This window comes from Pygocentrus nattereri, chromosome 12 (genome assembly GCF_015220715.1).
Source record: "Pygocentrus nattereri isolate fPygNat1 chromosome 12, fPygNat1.pri, whole genome shotgun sequence".
NCBI lineage: Eukaryota > Metazoa > Chordata > Actinopteri > Characiformes > Serrasalmidae > Pygocentrus > Pygocentrus nattereri.
The window spans coordinates 3,082,241-3,106,507 of NC_051222.1; the positions used below are offsets into that span (position 1 = coordinate 3,082,241).

Below are 24,267 nucleotides of genomic sequence, written 5' to 3' on the forward strand. Positions count from 1 at the left end.
AAATGAAATAAAAGTTAGCCACAAATTTACAAGGGGCTACATGCACATCATGGCATTTTGTTTTTATTTACATTTAAAATTTACAACAGTATATAAAAAAAGTCAGTTATCTGAATTTGTAGTCTCTTGGTATTGTTATCAATGACACTAAACATACATTGAGTGTTTTTTAAAGCAGATTCTTTTAAACAATAAATGGTCTGTTTTTAGAAACACTTACTGCTACATGTTCCTGTTTTCCTTTCAGTCACCAGAACCCTCTATTATACTTCACTCTGGTGTCTGTCTTCATTTCTAGCTATATAAAATGGCAACAAATCAACAAGAGTTGCTGAACAGTCTTCAAAACTTTGGGCAAGAAGACCTGAAAACATTCCAGTGGCATCTGATTAATGGTGTGGAAGGATTCACCTCCATCCAAAAGGCTTTTCTGGAGAGGGCAGACAGACCTGACACTGTGGATCAGATGGTGCAGAGATATGGACACAGCAAAGCTGTAGAGGTCACACTGGCTATCCTGAAGAAGATGAACCAGAACCAACTGGCTGAGGAGCTAACAACAAAACTCAAAAACGGTAAAATATGTAGTGTGTGATTTAATTTGATCTACAAGGTGTCTGGTAGACTAGGGGTGGGGGAAAATGAGTCATCAACCAGAAGGTTGTGGGTTCAAATCCCACAACTTACTAGGTATACCTGGTCATGTCCTTGGAGAAGGTACTTAATGCTCCATTGCCCCAGACTGGTGACGCTGTGCTGCTCCCAGATTGGCATAGTTAGGCAGTAAAATTATTTTTTCTTGTAGGACCAATAAAGCATAAAACATAACACGTCCACTACCGTTCTGAGTGCTACAGCTCTAGGGGTTAATAAGTGGGACACCTTTGGGCTGAATTTAACAGCCCACACTGAAAATGAAATTCAGGACACACTGGGCCATAAAATCAAGAGGGTCCTCTTTAAATTTAGGGTTTTAACTAAAATGTTATTCAAAAATAGATCAAACCATTATTCAGTATTAATCACTATTGGTAAATTTTCACAATATCACGGTATTAAGCAAGTGATGAAAATGAAATTAGCAATTATTATGTACTGTAAACACACATACAAACACACACACACACATTTTCTAAGCCGCTTCTCCCTCAGGGTCGTGAGGGTGTACTGGAGCTTATCCCAGCGGTCACTGGGCGGAAGGCAGATCATCGTATTCTGTTTTGTATCATAATTGGTACTAAGTTAATGGTGGGGTAACCGTCGCATACTGTGACTAACCGTGTCACAGTGACATCATGTCTCTTGACGCTCAAGTTGAACACTAATCACAAATTTCTTGTTTAACTCATGAAGGCCTTACTAAGTAGCCAATGAGTTGACTCGCATGTGTTTATTGAGGCATTGCACTGAAGTCTGACACATGTGCCTTAGTCTTTCATCAACATGGGATTAGAGATTAGAGAAAACACAAATGAAATGAGACAAGTGTGTTGATCTTCATAAATCAGCCAGTGGCTACATAAAATAGCTACATGCCTAAATCCACTGTTAGGGCAATAATTAAACACAACAACCACCACCAGAGCTGCGGTGAATCTAGCAGAACAGAAGTAAACAAAATGACCCCTAACCATATAGCGCTGAGCAGTGGTTCCCAAACATTTTACAGTCCGGTCCCCCCTCAGACATTAAACTTCCTGCTGCGTGCCCCCTCCCTGCTTATCCACATGTACAACCCCAATTCCAATGAAGTTGGGATGTTGTGTAAAACATAAAAACAGAATACGATGATTTGCAAATCCTTTTCAACAAATATTCAATCGAATACACTACAAAGACAAGATATTTAATGTTCACACGGATAAACTTTGTTGTATTTTTTGCAAATATTCACTCATTTTGAATTTGATGCCTGCAACACGTTCCAAATGTATAAGAGAGACATTTAAACATATAAAAATCAAACCACCTTAATATACAGTATATATTGTTATACAGTATATATGTTTATGATGCAATGACACTACACATCAGGGGTCATATCACATTTCAAGTCTGAAATTTAAAGTTATCTGTTTCCATAACAGCTTCTTTAGGACTGAATTTAGGACAGTAACTATTACAGTATGACAGCTCCTATCTTCATAATTAACTCTGCATAAGAAAACAGCATCACACAAACATCCTAACTAGACTAAACCTCCTAAATCCTGTCCTAACTTTAGGATGAACTCCAACAGGGTCCTAACTGCTGTTAAAGGTCAGTTTCTATGGTTTTTAGGCAGCTGTGTCAGGCAGCGTAGTTCACTACCAGCATGTTGAGCTCCATTTATTTCTACTGTAAAACGCGGCTTTCACTGGGAGACGTTTTTCTTTTCTAACTCTGCGTTTTAAAAATCTCAGACGCTGCCGACTCGAACTCCACCGCCCCTCTGATTACCTTCCTGTGTTAATGTTGATGATGAAATATTACAGTGATGGTGGTGAATAATGAGGAGACAATGCTGAACGTGTGTCTAATATAAGTGATTGGGAGGGACAGCAACTCCGCCACAAAGTGGTCGGCCATGTAAAATGACAGAGCGGGGTCAGCGGATGCTGAGGGGCATAGTGCGCAGAGGTCACCAACTTTCTGCAGAGTCAATTGCTACAGACCTCCAAACTTCATGTGGCCTCCAGATCAGCTCAAGAACAGCATAGAGAGCTTCATGGAATGGGTTTCCATGGCTGAGCAGCTGCATCTAAGCCTTACATCATCAAGCGCAATGCAAAGCATGGAATGCAGTGGAGTAAAGCGCCACCACTGGACTCTAGAGCAGTGGAGACGTGTTCTCTAGACTGATGGTTCTCCGTGTTGCAATCCAATGAACGAGTTTGGTTTCGGTGGTTGCCAGGAGAACGGTACTTGTCTGACTGCATTGTCCATCCATCCATCCATCCATTTTCTAAGCCGCTTCTCCGTCAGGGTCGCGGGGGGGTGCTGGAGCCTATCCCAGCAGTCTTCGGGCGAAAGGCAGGATACACTCTGGACAGGTCGCCAGTCCATCGCAGGGCAGACAGACAGACAGACACAGACAGCCACTAACACACTCACACCTAGGGGCAATTTAGCATGTCCAATCAACCTGACTGCATGTGTTTGGACCATGGGAGGAAACCGGAGAACCCGGAGGAAACCCACGCAGACACGGGGAGAACATGCAAACTCCACACAGAGAGGACCCTGGTCGCCCGGCCGGGGAATTGAACCCAGGCTGACTGCATTGTGTCAAGTGTAAAGTTTGGTGGAGGGGGGATTATGGTGTGGGGTTGTTTTTCAGGGGTTGAGCTCAGCCCCTTAGTTCCAGTGAAAGGAGCTCTTAATGCTTCAGTACCAAGAGATTTTGGACAATTTCATGCTCCCAACTTTGGGGATGGCCCCTTCCTGTTCCAACATGACTGTGCATCAGTGCACAAAGCAGGTCCATAAAGACATGGATGAGCGAGTTTGGTGTGGAAGAACTTGACTGGCCTGATTAGAGTCCTGACTTCAACCTGATAGGACACCTTTGGCATGAATTAGAGTGGAGACTGTGAGCCAGGCCTTCTCGTCCAACATCAGTGACCTCACAAATGCATGTGAAGCCAGACGAGCGAATAGTTTTGTTTATCAATGAGGTGATGAAGTTTAGTAGCCAATTCATGGCATGTTGATGTATATTCCTTTTATTTTTATCAAGAATGATACAAATGGAGCTTGAAATCTAAAAGCTGCATAATGCAGAGTCAGTCCAAGCATTATACAGCATGAAAATAGCAATGGTTTGGGGGACAAAACCGTGGTTTAAAGGGTCAAAATAGGAATATTCATTAACAGCGTTAAAGTCATGCACCAGTAGATGAACAGTAAAGACAAGGCCTTTTCCTTCCTTCCACAAGAACTCAGTGGCTGAAGTCCTTTTTCATTACTTTTTATCCTTTTTCACTATTTGTTGATATCCTTTATTTCTTACAGTCAGTTATTAGGGCAATAGCATAGAACATATTAGAGATACTTATACATGTCTAGACCCGGGCAGATGGGACAGCTCTTGGAAACGACAAAACCGAAGAACCAATTTTATTATCAATTGTGGATTCTTGACTACTTTCTCTTTATCATCCAAACAGAGTGTGCACCAACAAATTACTGAGGAATTTCCTCCTTTAGAGATTGAAGAGACTTTCCATTGACTTAATGGAAATGTAAGCTGCACTCAAATCAAGAAATTATGCCTGAAGCATCATGTGCATGCTTTCAGAAGCAGTGAAGTACTTGGCTGTACAGTTACAGCTGTTTGGTACCTGCTCTCTGTGTTATATCACTTTTTTGGGAAAGTAGACTCTGCCTAGCATGGCAGAACATGAGACATCATTTGTTTTATATTTTTATTCTCACTACTAATTAATAATTGCTCAGGGATGTTTTTTTGTTTTGTTTTGTGTGTATTTTTGTTTTGTACTGCTTATTCATTACTAATGTTCACTGTCTCAGGTGGAGACAGAAGTGAAGAGGAAACTGGTAAGACTGCAGCAGCCTCCTCCACTGCAGCTCAGACTGGAGTCTCAGTTAGTGCTCTTACTGCAGGTAAACTCAACACATCATCATCATCATCTTCACAAGTGCATGGCAATGATAGAAAAGTAAACATCATGGTGCTCATAATACAAACCCTTAACATTACACTTATTCTCTGTATTTAGGGTGATGGGGGGTTTTATACTGTGGGCCAGCTTTCCAGGCGGGGGTTAAGCCGGTCATAGACTATGCAGGATTTTGAGTTTTCAATTGAAAGTAACATGTAGTTCATGAGGAAGCTTGTAGGTTCAAAAGCCTTTACATTCCAGCAATCTTGGCCTCACTCTGGCACATACTGGCCATGTAGAAAAGTCTATGCTTCTATTTGAAATATCTTCAAAATATACCATTTAAACTTAACATGTTAGAATATGTACCAAATCCACTAATTACTGTATAGCTTTGTAGACACATATAACTAATTACTGTATAACATTTCTTCCTCTGTGCTGTACTGAAAGAGAGAAAGAAGACAGTTTAGATTATATGTATAAAATGTAATAAGAAATTTGTGTAGTATGTATCATAGGTGGACTTTCTGTTAAGCCTTATTAGTAAAAGTTTTATTACTGTCTTTCTGATATATCCTTGTTTTTAACTAATATAAGTCATACTAGTGTGCAAAATGAAAAGTGTGGTAAAGAAAGATGAAAACAGAAGAAATTCTGTATAATACAAGTTTAGTCAAAACCACTCATCCTTACTCACGTCAATAAAAATGGAATAACATTTAGTTTTCTTGTTACGTTTTAACAGCTAAAGAAGATGGAGCTGTAAAAGACGCACTGAAAAGACATTTTGTGGCAAAGTTGGCAAAGCTGTATGACAGAACTTCACTAGAAGGGGATAATTTGCTTTTGAAGGATATTTACACTGAACTTTATGTGATTGAAGGCTGCACAGGAGGAGTGAACACTGAGCACGAAGTGAGACAGATAGAGAGTTTTTATCCCAAAATAGAGGAAAAACCAATCAAGTTCAGTGACATTTTCAAAACACGATCCAGTCAAAATGAGATTGGTACTAAAGTACTTACATTGGGAATAGCAGGAGTGGGAAAAACAGCCTCTGTACACAAGTTTATTCTTGACTGGGCTGAAGACAAATGCAACCAGGATTTAGATTTCATTCTGTTTCTTCCCTTTCGGGAGCTGAACGTGATCAAAGAGGAGCAGTACAGCCTCTGGAATCTTCTGCTTTACTTCCATGATGAGTTCCACAATGTGGATGTGAGGGAGATCCTGAATGACAAGTGTAAGGTGGTTTTTATATTAGATGGACTGGATGAAAGTAAACTTACTCTTAATTTTAATCAGAAGAAACTATCTAAAGTAACACAGGAGACCACCATTGATAGACTAATAACAAACCTCATCAAAGGAGCGCTGCTTCCCTCTGCTCTTATCTGGATAACCACTCGACCAGCAGCAGCCAAACAGATTCCACCTGAGAAAATTCATCATGTGACAGAAATACGTGGATTCAATGACCCACAGAAGGAGGAGTATTTCAGGAAGAGAATCAAGGCTAAAGATCAAGCCAGCAGAATCATTTCACACATTAAGACAGCAAGAAGTCTCCACATTTTGTGTCACATTCCAGTCTTCTGCTCAATCTCAGCCACAGTGCTACAGGAAATGTTGAAGGATGACAAAGACTTGAAAAATGCTCCCACGACTCTTACAGAAATGTACACACGATTCCTGCTGTTTCAGACGAGAAAAAAGACTGAGAAATACAGCACAATGCAACGTGAGGACAGTACAGTTCCCCCATCTGAGAGAGACAGACTGGGAGTAGAGGGTGTACTGAAGCTCGGAAAACTAGCTTTCCTCCAGTTACAGAAAGGACAACTCATATTCTATGAGAAGGATCTGAAAGAATGTGGCATTGATGTTGATGAAGCTGTAGTCTACTCTGGAGTTTGTACACAAATCTTTAAAAAGGATGAGAAGATTTTCTGTTTTGTCCATTTGAGTTTCCAGGAGTTTCTTGCTGCCGCCTTTGTCTTCCTCACATTCAGAGATGAAGGTAACCCACTCCTTCAAACCAAAAGTGAGAGAATAAAGTGGTCGTTTAAACATACACTGGGTGATCTCCTCAAGACAGCAGTGGATAAGGCCATGAAGAGTGAAAATGGACATCTGGACCTTTTCCTCCGCTTCCTTTGTGGCCTCTCCCTGGAGTCCAATCAGAGGCTCCTTAAGAGTCTGCAGCCAGAAATGGACATCAAAGAAGAGAGTCTAAAGGACACTGCAGACTACATTAAAAGAAAGATCAAGAAGAAAAAACACTCTGAGAAGAACATCAATCTCTTCCACTGCCTGAGTGAACTGAAAGACAATTCACTGACAACTGAAATTCAGGAATACCTGAACTCAGGAGATCTCTCAACACAGAATCTGTCATCTACACAGTGGTCAGCTCTGGTGTTTGTGTTGCTGATGTCAGAAGAGACTCAAGAGAAGTTTGAGCTGAAGAAATACAAGCCATCAGACGAAGGACTGAGGAACCTACTGCCAGTAGTGAAAAGCACAAGACGAGCTCTGTAAGTACTGTTTTCATGAAAGTTTCATTTATTTATTTATTTATTTTATAAAATGAAGTCCTAATAGCTACATAATGAGGACATCTTAGGTGAGCTTGCGAGTCTCATTTTAACTGGTATTTTAATCTTCTGTAGAAGAAATTTAAAATACACAAAAGCAGTGCACAAAGCTTTGGTGAGCTACAGATGTTTTCTCTGACTTGATTTTGAATGCATTGCTGACCAACCTTCAAAATATGTAGCAAATCTTCCTGGGTTATTTTAACTCATTATGAAATTCAAGTACTGCTGCTGAAATAAGTAAACTAGTGAATATAGTGTGACATGATATACATTTTATGAGTGCACAGTAGAAATGGGCCAGAATGATGAACAATGTGGGCCAGTTTAAAACAGGTGTGCTGCATTGTATGTTTGTCGTTGCTAATTTAGCTGAAAATCTCTGAAAAAAGGCGTTTTGACTATATTTGAACTTTTAATATTCAATTTCTAAATGAAGTAGATTTCTAAATGAATAGTAGGCCTTTTTAACCCTTTAGAAGACTATGCTATATAGCCAAATGTATGTGAACATCCCTTCTTATTATGGATTTCAGGTGTTTCAAGTCAAGTCAAGTAAGGCTTTATTATCAATTGAGCTGTTTACAAGTACACAGTGAAACAAAACAACGTTCTTCCAGGACCAACACAAGAACAGTAAACCCTTTCTCCACATCATACAAGGTTCAGTGATCTCCTAGCTGCAGTTTGAGAAATAATGAATCATTTTTACCCAATTTCTTCCCCAATTTAGTCCTTTCCAATTCCACCCACTAGTTACGACTCCCCCAATCACACGATACTACCAACACTAGGAGGATGAATGTTGGTGCAGGCTTCCTCTGAGACCTGTGAAACTTTCACGTCAGCTAACAGACGTCTGCGCTGACTAGCATTGCGTTGAGTGATGGGGAGAAGAGGGGGGGGGTCATCCTACCCATCCAGAGAGAGCGAGGACAATTGTGCTGTCTTGGATTCTTGGATCATCAAGGATCGAACTCATGATCTCCAGATGATACGGCCAACTCCTCAATTTAATTAATACACATTAATACATACATGAAATTAAAATCTACACAAACCACAAACAACTGCAGATAAGCTGCATTAACCAAACAGGACAATGATCTACACAACTACAGAATTTAATAAATTAATATACAGTTAGTCATTCACTAGCAATCAAACTATTTATACAGCTAATGCAGTAAATACATTACAGTAATTATTTAAATCATTTATGTACAATTAAATTACATAAATATTCCTTCACATTCACATGGACCAGCCGCTTCATTAAGTCCACCTTTTTGTCACGTCACATCAGCTTTATTGTCAGTACTACAACATGTACAGGACATACAGTACAGTGCACTGAAACTGCGTTACTCTCAGACCCCATGGTGTAACAGTAACATTACATAGACGGTAAACAGGAAAAGTGTCAATTCAAATAGACATTTAAAAAACACTAATCGTAAAAATAAACATTCATTTTATAAAAATAGATGAATAAAGAGTATTATGAATGTAAGAAGGTCCTAAAATGAACATTAAAGTGTCATAAGGCACAGACAGATTAAGGTCTGTGGGTATAAAGATAAACAGTAGTGCAGTTAGAATGAGCTTATGGAGCAGGTAAAGTTACGAGTGCGTATATTTTACTCACTTTCTTTTCTTCTTCTCTGTAGATTTGCTGGATGTAACCTCACTGTACAGTCCGCTAAAATGCTGAGTGCAGCTCTACAAACAGAAAACTCCTCTCTGACAGAGCTGGACCTCAGTAACAATGATCTGCAGGATTCCGGTGTAGAGCTGCTCTCTGCTGGACTGAAGAGTTCAGACTGTAAACTGGAGATACTCAGGTTAGATTTCCTAAATGTGATGACATTTCGCTGTTCTACTCCAGCATCACAGAAGGATGCAGCTAATGATTGTGCTGTATGTATGTATGTATTGTGTTATATTCATATTTCCGACAGGATATTTTCTAATGAAGCTGATAATAATCTGAGTATATTGCTAACTGCATGAAACCAACTGAATTTTCTGAAACGGGTGATTCTGATCGTGCCATTGGCTCATTATTGTGTGAAGCAACTTGATATCAATCAACAATATGCAGCTCCATAAAATTACAGAAACATATGCATTTGTTTGCTTTTTATGCTTTTTAATACTTAATAAGTATTACAAATTAAAAATATAAAAGAATAATTACTAGTACTTCATTTTATTTAATTGAATTTAACTTAAGTCATAACTATTCTTATTAGGAATTTAATTAATGCTAATTTAAGCCAAATCAAGTTAAGTTTATCACCCATGTCAGAAATTCTGCCAGTAAGTGGTGTAAAAACAAACAATATAACACTAAAAATAGAGCAAAACACTACATATAGTAACCCGTCATGCACAAGGTATACAAAACACATGTATTACCATAACAAAGTAACAAAGGATATTTGAGCACAAAAGTGCAGAAAGAAATGAAAGTTATAAAACACAATCTGTTAAATATACTGTACGTCAGTATAGAGAGGAGTCAGTGGCAGCTGCTCGGTCCCTATAATCTCACTGTCTTGTTTAAGAAAAGGGAGAATTTCTGTATGAATGAAGAATCTCAGATTAGAAAACAGAATTCAACTGCAATAAACGACTGTTGGAGGTGCTCCATGACCTTAAGCTGCTTTGTGAAACTACACCCTGGATGGTGCTGCTAGCTGGGAGAGAAAGTGTCTAAAACACCAACAGAGAGGCATCTGCGCTAGGCTAACAGCTAAACCACAGTGCTTCTGGACAGTTTTGAGCATATAGACTGGAGCGTGTTCAGGAAGGGGGCTGCATATAACACTTCAGCTGATTCTGAGGAATATACAGCATCCGTAACTGGCTACATTAGAGCATAGATGATGTGACTTCAGCAAGAGCAAACCTGTCCTGAGCTGTCAGACGCGTAAAGTGACATCACATGCCTGTGACTGTGATGCCTTGCTTCAAGATGCTCTGAACATTTTCTATGTGCCGCATGAAACACGAAACAGCCAGCAAGGAAGACCATCTCCTCTCCCACTGACCAAGTATTACCTCAACATCCGCAACATCACCTCATCAAGTTTGCTAATGATACTACAGTGGTGGTTCTTATCAGCAACAATAACAAGTCCTCTTACATGGAGGACATGGGGTGTCCTGCAGACTGGTGCAGAGATAGCAATATATCTCTCAATGTACATGAGATCAAAAAGATTATTGTATTGTATCTGTTTTTGGGACGTATTGCAGACATTATGTCTGTAATAAGCATATGTATATTTAAAAAAAAAAACCCTAAAAATAATGAATAAATTAAAAGGTAAAACATTCAATATGGTCAAACAGAACGATCTAATCCTTCTATCTTTCTACATATTATATGTGTGTATATTTATTTATTAAGTAGTGGCTTTTGAACACTACTGTATCTTTGTTTCATAGTAATATAAGAATATTTGAACGCTGTAGCTGTCATTGGGAAATCATACAGTAAAAGATGTGTAATGCTCTCTTTTTGCAGACTAGCTTTGTGTCATTTTGGAGGAAAGTCTTGTGAAAATCTGGGATCAGTTTTACAAACAGAAACCTCCTCCCTAAAAGAGCTGGACATCAGTAACAATGAGCTTCATGATTCAGGAGTGGAGCTGCTGTCTGCTGGACTGAAGAGCTCACACTGTAAACTGGAGATTCTCAGGTCAGCTTTCTCTTCATTTTGGAGTGGAATGTTAAAGCTTGATGTTGTTTGCTTATGTCAACAACAGCATATGGGTCTGAATGTATTTAAGGGGGATTCCACTGATATTTCTAAATGTCTTTATTCAGTTGCTGGGACGTCATTCAGAGTTAAATGTGAAACAGTTGTGTTTGTAGATCAAGTAGAGGACGTCTTTTACACAGTCCTCTATTTTCTTTAATCTGTATTTGTCATCAGGTTTGGTTGATATGTGCAATTGTATATCGTCTCCGTAAAAATGAAAGTTAACGGTAACATGTATAATGTAAATATGGTCCTAAAATAGAGCCCTGCGGAACTCCAAATCTTACTTTTTAAAAATTGGAAGATAAATAGTTTACACTGACGAACTGATAATGTTCTGTTATGTAAGATTTGAACCATGATAGGGCTGTCCCTGTGATTCTAACCATGTATTCTAGCCTTTCTAGGAGAATACTGTGGTCTATCGTATTGAAAGCTGTGCTGAGGTCAAGTAGCACTAACAGGGATACATAGCCTTAATCAGAGGCAAGAAGATCATTAGTTATCTAAAGTAGAGCTGTCTCAGAGCTGTGATGTGGATCCAGACTGAATTTTTTAATATACGTGGTTCTTATGTAGATATGAACTAAGTTGTTGGGCCACAGCTTTTTCTAAGATAGATATAAATGTTAAGTTAGAAATAGGCCTATAATCAGACAACACGCTAACATCAAGATTTGGTTTCTTGATCAAAGGTTTCATAACTGCTTAAAAGCTTTGGGTACATGGCCTAAGGGACAAGTTTACTATAGTTAAAAGAGGGTTTATAATAACTGGCAGTAAATCTTTGAGTAATTTTGAGGGAATTGTATTGAGTGTGCAGGTTGTGCAATTTGCAGAGGAGATAATCTTCTCTAGTTTTAGCTGTGAGAGGTTAAAAAGTTTCCAGCCTTTTTTCTACAACTGTAATTTATTTTATATCAGCCACCTCAGATGACAGCCAAGTTAGATTTAATACTGTGGGTTGAATTTGTTGTCTAATCTGTTGTTGTCTAATCAGTTTTATTATTAAAGAAGTCCATAAAAACTTCACTGGTGAGAGTTGCCAGAATTTGTGGTTCAGTACCTGCCTGATTTTTTGTGATTCTGGAAATCACACTAAACAGAACTCTAGGATTATATTTATTATTCTCAATCAGTGAGGCCAGATATGCTGAGTGAGCTTTAGTGAGAGCATTTCTATGAAGCTGTCCTTCCAGGCAGAGTAGAACACTTCCAGCTTGGTTTGTCGCCATTTCCGCTCTAGTTTGTTTTAAGGTACGGGTCTACACACCAATCATACACTTCTGCCAACAAATGTTTGATTAAGGCCTGAAGGACTCCTGACTCAGCAGATAGGTAGAGACAGGTGAAAAAGGTGGCAGCCACAACGGTGGCAGTAGCAACATCTAGGGTGTGAGAGGAGTTTGGTGAAGCCATGGAACAAGACTTTCGTTTGGCTTCAAGGAGGTTCTGGACAACTGTCCGGTGACTCAGGAGTGGTCAGGGTGGCTGTGCCCAAGCTGAATTTGGCAAGGTTGGAGAAACTCTGACTTCAAGTGAAAATATTATCAGTTGGTGGAAGGAGCACTTTGAAGAACTCCTTAATCCAGGAGACATGCCTCTGTCACAGGAGTCAGGTCCGGAGGCTTGTCAAGCTCCATTTCCCTGGTGGAGATCACTGAAGTAGTTGGCAAGCTCTTCGGTGGCAAGGCACCAGGAGTGGATGAGATTTGTCTGCAGATGCTTAAGGCTCTGGATATTGTGGGGCTGTTGTGGCTGACACGCCTCTGCAATATTGCATGGACCTCAGGAACTGTACCCTTGGATTGGCAGACTGGGGTTTGGTGGTCCCCATTTGTAACAAAGGGGACCGAAGGATGTGTGCCAACTATCAGGGTATCACACTGCTCAGCCTTCCTGGGAAAGTCTATGCCAAGGTGCTGGAAAGGAGATTTCGACCGATAATTGAACCTCAGATTGAGGAGGAAAAATGTGGTTTCCATCCCAGCCATGGAACAACAGATCAGCTTTTCACCCTAGCGTTGGCAGGGTTGTGCCCTGTCTCCACTCCTGTTCATGATATTCGTGGACAGGGTGTTAAGGCGTAGCCGAGGTCAGGAGGGCATTATGTGTGAAGGCTGGAGGGTGGTGTCTCTGCTATTTGAAGATGTTGTTGTCTTTTGGCTGAATCACATGGATGCCTCCAGCACTCACTGGAGCGGTTTGCAGCTGAGTGTGAAGTGGATGGTATGTGGATCAGCACCTCCATGGTTTTAGCCCGGAAAAGGATGGCATACCCACTCCAGGTAAGGGGAAAGGACTTGCCCCAGGTGGAGGAGTTTAAGTATCTCAAGGTCTTGTTCACAAGTGATGGGACGAGGGATCGTGAGATCGGCAGCAGGCTGGGACAAGCAACAGCAGTAATGCGGTCATTGTACCGGACTGTAGTGGTGAAGCAGGAGCTAAGCCATGAGCTCGGCCATCCAGGAAGAGCTCGGAGTAGAGCCGCTGCTCCTCTGCATTAAGAAGAACCAGCTAAGATGGTTCGGGCATCTGATTCGAAGGCCCCCTGGATGCCTGCCGGTGGGGGTGTACCAGGCACGGCTTACCGGGATAAGACCCCAGGGTTGTCTTAGGACCTGCTGGAGGTATTATATCTCCAAGTTGGCCTGGGAGTGGCTTGGGGTCCCTGGGAATGAGCTGGAAGATATTGCAGGGGACAGAGACATCTGGGATTCTCTGCTCTCCCTGCCTGGTCTAAGCAGTTAAGGACGATGATGATTAAGTAATGACGCCATTGTTTCAGCCCATTTTACTATTTCTATCACTCTATTAGGAGACATACCAACAGAAATATCCTTATGAAAACAGCAGAATAATTGTTAAAATGCTAACAATCACCAAAACAATTCTGATGAACTAGCAATCAAGGAGAAATAGTATCACTCATTGATTCTCTATCACTGAATCTTCTTTCAGCCTGTAGTAAATCCACTAAATTTGACTTGACTTGGTCAACAGTCATTAACTTCTTTCGTACAATAATAACCACCAGACCCAATGAATTTAACTCAAACCATGCAGAAAAAATAGGCTGAGCAACCAAAAGTGTGAAAATCAAAAACAGCTAAAGATGGATGACAGAGCTGTGAGTGACACTAATACACTCCCTGAAATTAACATGTACAGATTTGTAAATCAAGTGTGTTTTTATTAACAAGAGGTAAACATTAAAAAATATATTCTTAGTGATTTTGGGCTGTAACAGGAATAAAGCCTCAATTAAATTGATACAAAATTAGCATATTAAAATGACTACTTTGCAATTACAGTGGCAGTCAAAAGTTTGGGAATCCCTGGTCAAAATTTCTGTTACGGTGAAAGGCTTAGCTAATCGAGTATTAGATGACCCAATTAAATAGTAAAGAAATGTGTAGTCTTTAAAAAAGATCACTTTTTATTTCCATCTTTTATGTTTTTATTTATTTAAATGTCTACTAAGTTCTGTGCATTCTCTCTCTCAGTCTGTTTCTCTCTTTTTCTGCTGTCTGCAGATTATCAGGATGCATGGTCAGGAAGGAAGGCTGTTCTTCTCTGGCTTCAGCTCTGAGTTCAAACCCCTCATACCTGAAAGAACTGGATCTGAGCTATAATCTCTTAGGAGAGTCAGGAGTGAAACTGCTCTCTGCTAGACAGGAGGATCCACACAGCTCACTCAAAACACTCAGGTATGAACAGCTGTGTCCACAGGTGTGTGTGTGTGTGTTTGTGTTTGAGAGAGAGTGAGTGGAGTGTGTGTGTGAGAGAGAGAGAGTGTGTGTGTATAAGTGTGTGCGTGTGTAAGAGTGTGTGAGTGCATTCATGAGAGACAGAAAAAGAAACTTTAAATTTTTAAAAATTAACTGTGAGTAACCAAGAGAGAGATAAAGAGAGGGAGATAGAATGTGGCAAAGGAAGAAACAAAGACATTATATGTATATACATACACACACACACACACACACACACACACACACACACACACACACACACACACAGAGAGTGAGAGAAATACTTTTGCAGTGAAGGTCTCTCACTAATCTGTGTTTGTGTTCTTTAGAGTGGAACATGATGGTGAGATGAGAATCAGACCAAAGGAATGTAAGTACACACACACACACACACACACACACAGAAACTAACAATATATGGGTCTGTTTTTGGTAAAATACACTAAAACACCTGCACACGCTCACACTGCTTACACACACCACTGAAACAATCACACACGTCACTGAAATACTTGCACATACACACACCTATGAAACATGTATGTGTGTGTGTGTGTGTGTGTGTGTGTGTGTGTGTGATTGTACAGAAGCTACAGTCACTGGTGTCTGGAAATCATTTCACTGTGACAGGAAGATAGAGTTTTACAAAATAAGAGCATGCTCAGCAACTCACAGAAAAGGGTTTCTGGAAAAAAATATGATAATTAATCCTGTATGAAAATTAATTAAAACAATGAGCAATCAGGATTTTCTGTTGGGAATATTCTCATAGTCCCAACAACAAATCCTCGTGGCCCATAGTTCTGATTAGATTAAAGATTAGATTAAGTGACCCTTATTAGTCCCACAAACGGGAAAATTTCACCTCCGCATTTAACCCATCCGTGAAGTGAAACACCACATACACACACTAGTGAGCACACACACACTAGGGGGCAGTGAGCACTTGCCCTGAGCAGTGGGCAGCCCTCTGAGGGGAGCAATTGGGGATGCGGTCTTTGGCCTTCAAATTGTTTTAAAAGCAGAGTTAGATGCTGATATAGTGACTCCAGTGGAGTTGTACATTATCTCACTGCAGGCTCTTCTCCACACTCAACTACCGTTATGATGGAATGAATGGTTTTGTGTGGTCTTCCAGTTCAGTGAAGATTCTGTCTAGAAGGGCATCTTGTATGGTTCTACACAGTGTAGGATGCAGGAGAAAAAACTGAAAACATCTTCTCTACTGCCAGCAATGCTGAAAGGCTCATTAGCTTTTTACGATTATTTACAGACTGAAATTAGAAATAACAGTTAGTGAAACTCACCTCAACTATAAGTTCATTGACTGATGTTACAGTGTGGAGAGGAATAAACATCTTTGTCAATATGCCGTACTAGTCATGAGTGTTGTGTTTGGTTGTTCATGTACTTTAACAGCATCTCTGAATTAAATCAAACCCAGACAGTACAAAGTGATTCAACAAGATTCATCCGATTACAAAGCTCCATATTTTTACCACTGTGAGGCGCCTATAGGAACCAGTCACAATCCAAAATGAAAGAGGGGGTCATAGAGTTTCTGACTGTCAGTGGAAGAGGGGCTCCCTTTAGTCTGAGAGGAGATGAGACCCTTGAGCAGAAAGTGTTCTGCGTTCTCCACGTCAGTAAGACTGAATCACTCATAACTGTGCAGTGTGATTTTACTGGGCAGTGAAGATCCAACATCTCAGAGCGTTCGTTGTTGGTTCCACAGCACTGGATGATCTCTGAAATCCCACTGACAGAGCCGTGAGTGCAGCGACACCCGACCTGTTCAATCCTGTATGGGATGAATTTGACTGTGGTGTTGATGTTTTCCATACAGCTGGAGGAGGTTCAGATTTACATGTGAAATAAATCATTTTAAAATGGGATGAATCTTTCTGAATCACCCTGTATTGTTAGAAAAGCAGTGATTTAAAGGTGTTTTAGATCCAGCACAGTAGTGTGTAACCAGGTGAAACAGAATCAAATCGTATGAACTCTGTATATGCTGTATGATGGCTAAATAGGGTTTATATGAGTTACTGTACAGCTCTGAATGAAGTGCTTCATTTTGCAGAAGATCTGAGTTGTTCTCCTGCTTGTGTGTGACTGTGTGAACTGTGTGTAGTGTTTGAACAAAATGAGTCCTGTTTTCAAAACTGAGCTTAATTCTAAAAATCTGTAAAAAGAAAGGGGTAATTTAACTGATAGAGCAGTTTGTTTGTTCTTCCTTAAAAGAGGCTGAACAGAGTTCATCCAGAAACTCCTTATCGTTGTGCTGCTGACTGTGTGCTTATTTTGTAAAACTCTGCCTTCCTATTACAGTCAAATGACTTCCAACGAGGATGTCAGTCGTGAGTGTGAATGTTTCAGTGGTGTGTGTGTGTTTTAGTAGTGTGTGTGTGTGTGTGTGTTTCAGTGGTGTGTGTGTTTTAGTAGTGTGTGTGTGTGTGTGTGTTTCAGTGGTGTGTGTGTGTGTTTCAGTGGTGTGTGTGTGTTTTAGTAGTGTGTGTGTGTGTGTTACAGTGGTGTGTGTGTGTTTTAGTAGTGTGTGTGTGTGTCAGTGGTGTATTTCACCCTAAGCAGCCCCCCATACAAGCCCACAAACATACAAACACCCTCTCACATCAATGACACACAATGACCTTCAATTCCTCTGTAACACCTACATCCTCAACCTCATCCTCATATAACGCTGCACTGTCTGACTCCAGTGTTGGCTCATCTACTGCTTCACAGACTTTTTGTCCTTTAAATGGTTTAAACTTATATTTTCTATATTTTACACCACATGTACACAAACTGACCACTTCATTCAGCCCTTCTCCTCGTTTCTACACTCACTGTCCATTTTATCAGCTCAGCTTACCATATAGGTGCACTCTGTAGAATGTGGTAAGACTAATTACAGACTTCTAGAATTAGCCAGTTCTTCAGTGGTCAGGACCCCCACAGGACCACCACAGAGCAGGTACTACTTGGGTGGTGGATCACCCTCAGCACTGCAGTAACACTGATGTAGTGATGTGTGATAGTGTGTGTTGTGCTGGTGCGAATGGAGCAGACACAGTAGTGCAGCTGGAGTTTTTAAACACTGTGTCCACTCACTGTCCACTCTATAAGACACTCCCTCCTTGTCAGTCCACCTGGTAGATGTAAAGTCAGAGACGACAGCTCATCTGCTGCTGCACAGTTTGTGTTGGTCATCCTCTAGTCCTTCATCAGTGCTCACAGGACGCTGCTCACAGGACGCTGCTCACAGGACGCTGCCCACGGGACAATCCTAAGAATGATCACCTGCTCAGTATACAGTAACTTCCATAATGTGCTGGAATTCGCAGATCAGAGAGTTAAAGTATCAGCCTAACTGTATATATATGTTTCTAAAACAACACGACATTCAGACGTTTAATCCAAGACCTTTATGCTCCATTTCTGTAGCTCCTGTAAGAGTTAGTGCTAATGTTATGAAGCTACAGCTGTAAAGAAAATCTTAAAATACTCTATAAATTCTAGAAACTGTTGTGTGGCTCAACATTTCCATTTAACTTAATCATATCATATAAACATATCACTTCATTTGTAACACTGAAGATGACGTTCAGGACTTAAAGCTCAAAAACGCCTCTGACAGTAATTTGAGGATAAAAACCTTTATTTTACAAACCTGAGTCGCACGTCATCTCCTCACCTGGTTGACTGTCCTGACCCACAAACACAGGTGTGGTGAATCATTTGCACATATTCATTCCTTTGTTTGGTCTTCACTGACCAGTCCTCCTAAAGACCCATCCTGCTTTGCAGCATCAATTCTAAACCCCATTAAAGCAAACAGAAAGAGAAAGAAGCCAGAATAAGATTTTCTCATGGTCAGTCTGGTGGTCTGTGTGTAAAGTGTGTTCAGCTCCAGGTGAAAATAGCCAAAGCCCACCGTTCCTCCTGGTTGGATGAGTGACTAGAGAGAAGATCTCCTTGCTATTGATTGGTCAGCTGTGATAACATATGGTGCACTTAAACGTGCGGGCTGATAATGTGGAGCTTATTGTTCACACTAGAGGAGAAGTTTTCAGTCCCAGTGCTTCACAGACTTAATGAAACATGAGCTTGAGGGAGTTTAAGAGGCTGAACGCTCCTTTATACAGCAGAAGAACATCTACACAGCTTATGAGCCGAGACAGGTTTGGTGTCTGAACTTTGCTTTTAATTTTAGTATTAGAGCTACAAAGCTAATGTGAGGCTTCTGAGGGGGAAACTGGATGAATGTCATTTTTCAGTGAACTGTTTCTTTAGTTTCTCAACATTTTAAAGTAAAACAGAGTGAAACACTTTACGGCTGTAAAAACAGGACGATCAGTTCTGACAGTCTCACAGTCCCAACTGTGTTTGTATGTGTAGTCACAGCATTTAGCAGCTTGTCTGTTTTCATCACCCAACTGAGACCAGGACCACATTGTTGCGCTGAGTCAGACTGTATTCTGACTGTCTAACAGCTTCAATGATGTTTTTACTGGAGCCCCTGCCAGTGAAGACCCTCCAGGCCGTTTAACATCATATAGATTCTAACTCCAGTCATCCAGTCCTAATTGAACGGTGTGAATAGTGTCTGATGAATATGGAAAACATGCCACTGTTCACTGCCATAACACTATTTAACCCCATTTGGATACAGACACCTTTCTGAAAACTGAGGAATTCTGTCTTCAGTTCCTCTGTTTAGTCTGAATGTTGTGATGTGCTGCAGGGCATCACTGATCGGGGTGAATCTCCGCTGCATCATCAAACTGCATGAACATGTTTTTGGTTATTGACCTGCTTAGTCACCAACAGTCAAATTAATAATTTCAGTCGTCCATACTTTAACATGTGTTTATAAAGGTAACATTAGGCAGGAAAACAGGCAGCTGGGACATTATTTTCCCAGAACTCCAACAGGGTTTTTATTTAAATGTAAATAAGAAGCTGCAGTCATTTCTAAAGTAATGTTGATGGATGTGCTTTAAGGGCTGGTAAACCGTTCTGTTGAGATCAGAGCATTTTTAAAGTCTTAGGCTACAACCACATCACCTGGTGTGACATCACACATATTCCCAACCTGGAAAGCTCTGTACAGTTTCAGGTATTCCTGAAGAGAACAGCCCTGATCCAGCTCATTAGCTGATTATGGTTCATTAGCTGGATCAGGTGCTCTGGGGAGCTGGATTAAGAGACACAGCCTTCTACAAATGAACCTCTGCACGGTCGTGTTTACAGCATCACTCCTTCCTGCTGTGCTGCTTGTCTGGTTGCTGCCGTTACCATTAGCCAGCTGCACCAGACTCAACAGCAACAATGTGTTTATTCCCTTTATACCTAAACATGGAGACAAACTACAGATCATCATTTACACTAGAGAAACACGAAGAACACGAGAACAATCAGCTGATGGTGGCTTCTTGTCCAGATGTTCCATTCCACCTGAAATGATGCACATTTACACAGGCGTCAGAATGTAACTGTGGTGTCGTTTAAGGCGGAACGGAAAATTTGAAGGAGAAGCTGATGAAGAAGAACCCAACTTCAGCTTCATGTTTGCAGTATTACACGTTCACAGACTGCCCCAGAATATAAACTACAGCCATATATTATTGAGCCAACTACTATTTGTAGATTAATCATTTTGTAAAGAGTCCAAAAAGTAAAGTAAACTAGCTGGCATTGTCGCTAAGACTATTAGCATTTATGCTAACAGCTACAGGTGGTTATTGCTCATATTTTGACTTTGGTCCAATCAGAAATAAAGTTACACTAATATGTGGTGGCCCCGTTATGGTGCACCAGACTACACCACCCCCGGGTTTATACCTAGAGTAAAGAGGAGCTCTGACTGTAGTCAATTCACAAATGCAGGTTCAGGAAAACACAAAAATACAGTGTTTAATAAAGAAAGCTGAGGTCATACGCCGACTGTCCGTTTGGTTTATAAACAAACCATAAGAACAGAAACAACCAGTACTGAAATATTCCCAGTACTACTGGGGCAACTCAAGCCTTGGCCCCCTGAGACACTGACGGAAGATCATTTTCTCAATGACGCGTGAATCAATTCAACAAAAGAGAAAAAGGAAAAAAACACCAATCCAGCAACACCTGCTAATCACTCCAAGCTCACTGCACTGCAAACTTCTACCATTCAAGTGAACACTGCAGTCCATCCCCAAACATTCCTCCCAAACTCCCTGGACTAGACTTAACCCCACGCAGACTGGACTATAACTAAAGGAAAAATAATAGTAGTTAAAATAACTAAAACAATGCACCCACTCTGGCCAGTGGCTCACAACACACTAAATACCTGTCTGCACACACAGTATGACCACAGGCTAGAGGGCAGCTTAGACAGTAAAATACTTTCTTTAAAAGTTAGAGCAGCATCTCAATTAAAACTCATAAAAACTGAATAATTAAAGTGCTAAGAGAACAGCAGCTGGCCCAGGGTGTACGCTGTAGTCAGTCTGGGGTACTAAGGCCAGCGCTGTAAACTGGACGCTGCAGTTGGTGCTGACTTTGCTGATTCTCCAGGCTACTTGGATCAACGTAGTCGAGACTGAACCCGCAGTTCCAACAACACGGAATGCTGGCACCAAGACACCCATCGACTTAGCCTAGCAGCAATGAACCAAAACCTGCCACCAGGACCCCAAGGTGTTTGTATATATGCCTGCTCCCATCCTAATTACTGACGTAGCCCACATAGAAAAACACAAACAGAAGGTGCTCCACTACACAGGCTCCATATACGGTATATCAACACCACTGACTGACCACAAACGACGGTGACCAGAAACGAGACTAACTAAATGAACTGTATGATAAAAATCACTGGCTAGATATTTTAATTAGCTGGTCTTAACTGCCTGTTTTTAGCAGCTAACTCAACGTTACTGGTCTGTTACAGCAAAATATATTTGGGCAAATCACAAATCTAGAATTATTACAGTTCAAATGGTTTAATTAGATTAATTTAGTAAGATTATTCCTGCTGTTCTCTGCTGCTCCGGGTGGTCTTATCTGAGCTTTTAGCGTGAAGCAGCATAACTCACAGATCACTGGAACCAGTTAGAACCAGTCAGAAGATCCAGTGCATTAACAGGTAGTTTATCAGGGGAGAAAACAGGGATAAAAAACAGGAATTACAGAGAATGTATGCTGTGGGAAAATACATCAGACACCACAAATATATAAATAAATAAATAAAGATCATTATACACAGTGCAGATTCTGCATTAATTAATGAAGCCTCATTAAGAGCTCATGTTTAATTTAATAACGATAAAGCAGGCTATTATCATCTGTGTGAACTCCAAATTGGCTGTGTCCCAATATGAATAAGCCTCCTGAGAGAATCCATCAGCAGCTGATCTACAGTCCGGCTGGTTTCTATGGAGCATCAACATGGATCATTTCAGCTGACAGACACTGCACTGGACGTTTAGCTCCAACATGATTCACTTTAATTAGGATGTTTTAAAGGCGTCATTAAAATGGAAACGACTACAAATAAACAGATTTTAGCCGGTATTGATCATCTTGGTATGCGATGGATCGACTGAGGTATTTGATTGATTATTGATTATTTCATTTATTTTTATCTGTCAGCGCTGCTGATGGAACTGAATTAATCCGTGCAGTGGTGCAACATCTGCATTTTACATTATTTGAAATCTCCAGTTACTCTTTTGTCTCACAGTGCTGTGAAAAAGTATTTGCCCCTCACTCGATTTCTTCTATTTTTGTTAATTTGTCTCATTTAAATGTTTCAGACAATCCAACTAGTTTTAATAAAGATAAAGACACACAAGTAAACACAAAATGCACGTGTGACGTTTCTTGATGGAACTGTAGTTCTCGATTGACTCCTGTCATCATTTATCTAGAGCGAATATTATAATAAATAATATTATTTAGAATATTAAATGACTTTTTTCAGGATTTCTGGATTTCAACCAGAGCAGATTCAGACAAACACCATAAACCATTCAAATCAGCTGAGAGGTCCTTACAAAACTACACAAACCAACACCCGCTCACACACACACACCCCAACAGACACAGACACGCGAACACACACTCACACGCACGCGCGAACAGACTCTCGCATCGGCGCGCGAAGAAAGACTCTCTCTCGTGCGCGAACACACACTCACACTCTCTCTCTCTCTCTCTCTCTCTCTCTCTAATGTCTCTTCCTGTGTGCAGATTCCTGTGAGTTCACTCTGGATCCAAACACAGCGAACAGTTTTCTCTCTCTGTCTGACGGGAACAGGAAGGTGGAGCATGTGTTGGATGTTCACTCGTATCCTGATCATCCAGAGAGATTTGATGTGTGGTGGCAGGTTTTGTGTAGAGAGAGTCTGACTGGACGCTGTTACTGGGAGGCCGAGTGGAGCGGGACGGTAGAAATAGCAGTAACATATAAATCAATCAGGAGGAAAGGAGACAGTGGTGACTGTCAGTTTGGACGGAATGAAAAGTCCTGGAGTCTGTTCTGCTCTAATAACAGATACTCTGTCTTTCACAATGATAACAAGACTGAACTCTCTGCTCGACCGTCCAGTAAGGCAGTAGGAGTGTATGTGGACTGTCCGGCTGGCTCTCTGTCCTTCTACAGCGTCTCTGATGATCAAACACTGACGCACCTTCACACGTTCAGCACCACATTCACTGAACCGCTCTGCGCTGGGTTTTATATTTATTACGGCTCAGTGTGTTTAAAATAAAATCTCCTCCTGAGTGAAACACAAACCATAAAAATATCAGGTTTGTGTGGTTTTATGTGTAAAACAGTGTAAAGATTCATTTTTACATCATTTTTATCTTCATTCTTTATAATGAAACCGTCTGTATTTGTTTCTGTGGCTTTAAGACTGATATATGTAAATGAGCTGTGTTCTGATTGGCTGTGCTGTGCCTCATTTATAAAGCAGTTCAGTCTGTGTTTCTCTGGTTTGGAGATTCAGATGGAGACGATGTTGAGAACCAGTGGAAGATCTACAATAAAGAACTGATTAAACTCCCAGAATTATGATCATTTAATAAAATAAAGTGCTGATAAAGTCGCGTCTGATTTATTTACAGCTGCACAGACGAAACCAACTGAGCTGAAAGTGAAACTACACACCTTTCAGGGTAAACAGAGGCTAGCAGGTTAGCATGGAGCTAACACGCTACTTCACAGCTAGCAGGTTAGCATAGAGCTAACACGCTACTTCACAGCTAGCAGCTTAGCATGGAGCTAACAAGCTACTTCACAGCTAGCAGCTTAGCATGGAGCTAACAAGCTACTTCACAGCTTGCAGGTTACCATAGAGCCAACACACTATTTCACAGCTAGCAGGTTAGCATAGAGCTAACAAGCTACTTCACAGCTAGCAGGTTAGCATAGAGCCAACACACTATTTCACAGCTAGCAGGTTAGCATAGAGCTAAAAAGCTACTTCACAGCTAGCAGGTTAGCATAGAGCCAACACGCTATTTCATGGCTAGCAGGTTAGCA

The 24,267-nt window shown here is 40.7% G+C and overlaps 1 protein-coding gene across 1 annotated transcript in view; it reads left to right on the forward strand.

Moving 5' to 3' along the window:
- Positions 1-23,778, forward strand: part of LOC108413656 (NACHT, LRR and PYD domains-containing protein 12-like) — a 29,767-nt gene extending 5,989 nt beyond the window's left edge. Inside the window, exons 3-10 of the mRNA XM_037543676.1 lie at positions 299-575; positions 4,514-4,606; positions 5,354-7,145; positions 8,876-9,049; positions 10,741-10,914; positions 14,514-14,687; positions 15,059-15,099; positions 22,971-23,778. Coding sequence (XP_037399573.1) covers positions 308-575; positions 4,514-4,606; positions 5,354-7,145; positions 8,876-9,049; positions 10,741-10,914; positions 14,514-14,687; positions 15,059-15,099; positions 22,971-23,491 — 3,237 coding nt within the window. The 5' untranslated portion in view covers positions 299-307 and the 3' untranslated portion in view covers positions 23,492-23,778. The remainder of the gene's footprint in view (positions 1-298; positions 576-4,513; positions 4,607-5,353; positions 7,146-8,875; positions 9,050-10,740; positions 10,915-14,513; positions 14,688-15,058; positions 15,100-22,970) is intronic.
- The last annotated feature ends 489 nt before the right edge of the window (positions 23,779-24,267 follow it).